We start from the raw sequence: 2,359 nt of genomic DNA on the forward strand, positions 1-2,359 counted from the left end.
TTTATTATACAATATTATGTCAGTGTATATATGCCTGCAGGCCAGAAGAGGGCACCAGACCCCGTTACAGATGGTTGTAAGCCACCATGTGGTTGCTGGGAATTGAACTCAGGACCTTTGGAAGAGCAGACAATGCTCTTAACCTCTGAGCCATCTCTCCAGCCCAGAGTGGCATTTTTTTTAAAAAAATTGTTTTGCTTTTATTTTTTCCAAGAATGGGCCTGGAAATAGACTGTACATTTTAGGAGAAAATGGGAGATCTTGAGACAAGAGACTCTCTTAAGCACATTGGCTTCCAACTAGTGGTACCCTGCATTTCTTTTTTCTTTCTTCTTTCTTTCTTTCTTTCTTTCTTTCTTTCTTTCTTTCTTTCTTTCTTCTTTCTTTCTTTCTTTTTTTTTCGAGACAAGGTTTCTCTGTAGCTTTGGAGTCTGTCCTGGAACTAGCTCTGGAATTTACAGAGATCCGCCTGCTTCTGCCTCCCAAGTGCTGGGATTAAAGGCATGCGCCACCACCACCCAGTTCCTACATTTCTATGTGTAGCTGACAGCCAGTGGATGGGGAGGGGCCAAGGACTGATGTGGAGATGGAGCTGGCAACCACCTCAGTGGGTCTGGCGCTCCTCTGGCATAGGTGACATGGAAACCTACCCTGCTGGGTCTCGGTGCTCAGTATACCCTGCCTTGCCTGACCAGGTTGATGGCTGGACAAATCTGCAGGAGCAGCTGGACCAGAGGAAGTTTACTATTAGCCGGGCCTTCACCATCCTCTTTATCCTGCTTGCTTCCTTCATCTTCCTCAACATGTTTGTAGGTGTGATGATCATGCACACAGAGGTGAGTCTGTGCCTGTAGAATGTGCGAGCGTGTGTGCGTGTGCATTGCTCAGGTTAGGTATGGCAGGTAGAGGTATGGGCCAGGTGTCTTGGGCATGCTGAACTCGTGTTTCTTATGAAGTGATGTGGGGGTAGCCAGGTGACCCCTCTCATGTGCACCTCTTCTCCCTGAGTTCACCACTTCACGATGGGACAGGCAGGCCGGTGGAGTTGGGTTCAGGGCAAGCTAGGCAGAGAAAGGCTGGGAACGGAGAGCTGCAGAAGAGACACCGTGGTCTTGACTTATCTGTTCTGCCTGCTAGGACTCCATCAAAAAGTTCCAGCGGGAGCTGATGGTGGAGAGGCACGTGACACTTCTGGAGGAGAAGCAAGTGATCCTGAGGCGCCAGCAGGAGGAGGTCAACAGGCTGATAACCACCAAGGTAGGTGGCCACACCGGAGAAATGACAGACGGACAGAGGATTGGCTAGGAGGAAGGGCTTTGCACTCAAGTAGAGGTCAGGTGGTCTCAGGCACGTGTGGTTTTGGGTAAGACAGGCCTCTTCCCCTGCAGCCACAAGAGCCCTGCCTTTCTTTCTGTGTGTGTATTTCCCGGAACAATGTGGATCCTTGGTGGATGGCTCCCCACTGTGGGGTCCTTTGTGCTGGAGCTTCTCACTGAGGTTCCTCTGGTATCAGGCAGCTCAACCCCAGGCCACTGTGTGGGTGAGCATGGGACGCTCGGCCAGGGTGTCACTCAATCTCATATCTCCCCCTCCCCCCATGTTCCTTGAATCAGGACAAGAGTAAGCACAATGTCAAGAGTCAGCCAAGCATGGCACCACCTTGTAGGCTGCACTCTTCTGTCTGATGCTCTTGGTCTAACTTGGGGGCCCTACTGGGTCTTTCGTCTGTCAGAGTGTCTCTTTTCTGGGGTAGACCTGCCAGTCTCTCATGCCCAAGGTTTGTTCAGGGTTGGAGGAGGCCACACAGAATCACCCTTAGACATTCTCTTGTTCCTTTGGACCTTTGGCCTCACACCAGGGATGGTGGTCCATGAGACTGTTTCATTCTCACAGGCTCTGGGCTCAGTGGTCAGGATGAACTTGGGACTCTTGGGGTCCACAAGGGTTATCAGGTCTCTGTAGCTTGGCTGCTCTTGTCCTTGGTCTCTCATTGCTTTCCTCTCTAGAAAACCGGCGGCAAGACCTTCACGGAGCTGGTGGAGGAATTCAAGAAGACCCTACGGCACACGGATCCCATGGTCCTGGATGATTTTGGTACTAGCCTCCCCTTCGTCAATGTCTACTTGTCCACTCTGGACAACCAGGACAATACTCTTAACAAGTGAGTGACTGGTCCCCATGGCTTCTTCAATGCCAGGGCATATTGTAGACCCCAGGAGATGGAAGGGTTTGTAACCAAGGTGCATGGTGGGTGGGTACACAGAGTTCCTCCCTGAGAGTGCAGGATCCCATGTATGCCTGGGTGCTTGGGCTGCTGTGTGTTGGAAGGGGCTCTGCTCTGCTGGCCCTCCCAACTCTC

The 2,359-nt window shown here is 51.5% G+C and overlaps 1 protein-coding gene across 2 annotated transcripts in view; it reads left to right on the forward strand.

Annotated features, from left to right (window-relative positions):
- Window positions 1–2,359, forward strand: part of Catsper3 (cation channel sperm associated 3) — a 24,228-nt gene that overhangs the window by 20,846 nt on the left and 1,023 nt on the right. For both annotated transcript variants that reach the window (XM_005355255.3, XM_026783079.1), the window contains 3 exons: window positions 696–836; window positions 1,138–1,257; window positions 2,007–2,161. In XM_005355255.3, the coding sequence (XP_005355312.1) occupies window positions 696–836; window positions 1,138–1,257; window positions 2,007–2,161 (416 nt within the window). The remainder of the gene's footprint in view (window positions 1–695; window positions 837–1,137; window positions 1,258–2,006; window positions 2,162–2,359) is intronic.

The sequence above is a fragment of the Microtus ochrogaster genome, chromosome 16 (genome assembly GCF_000317375.1).
Source record: "Microtus ochrogaster isolate Prairie Vole_2 chromosome 16, MicOch1.0, whole genome shotgun sequence".
In the NCBI taxonomy this organism is placed as follows: domain Eukaryota; kingdom Metazoa; phylum Chordata; class Mammalia; order Rodentia; family Cricetidae; genus Microtus; species Microtus ochrogaster.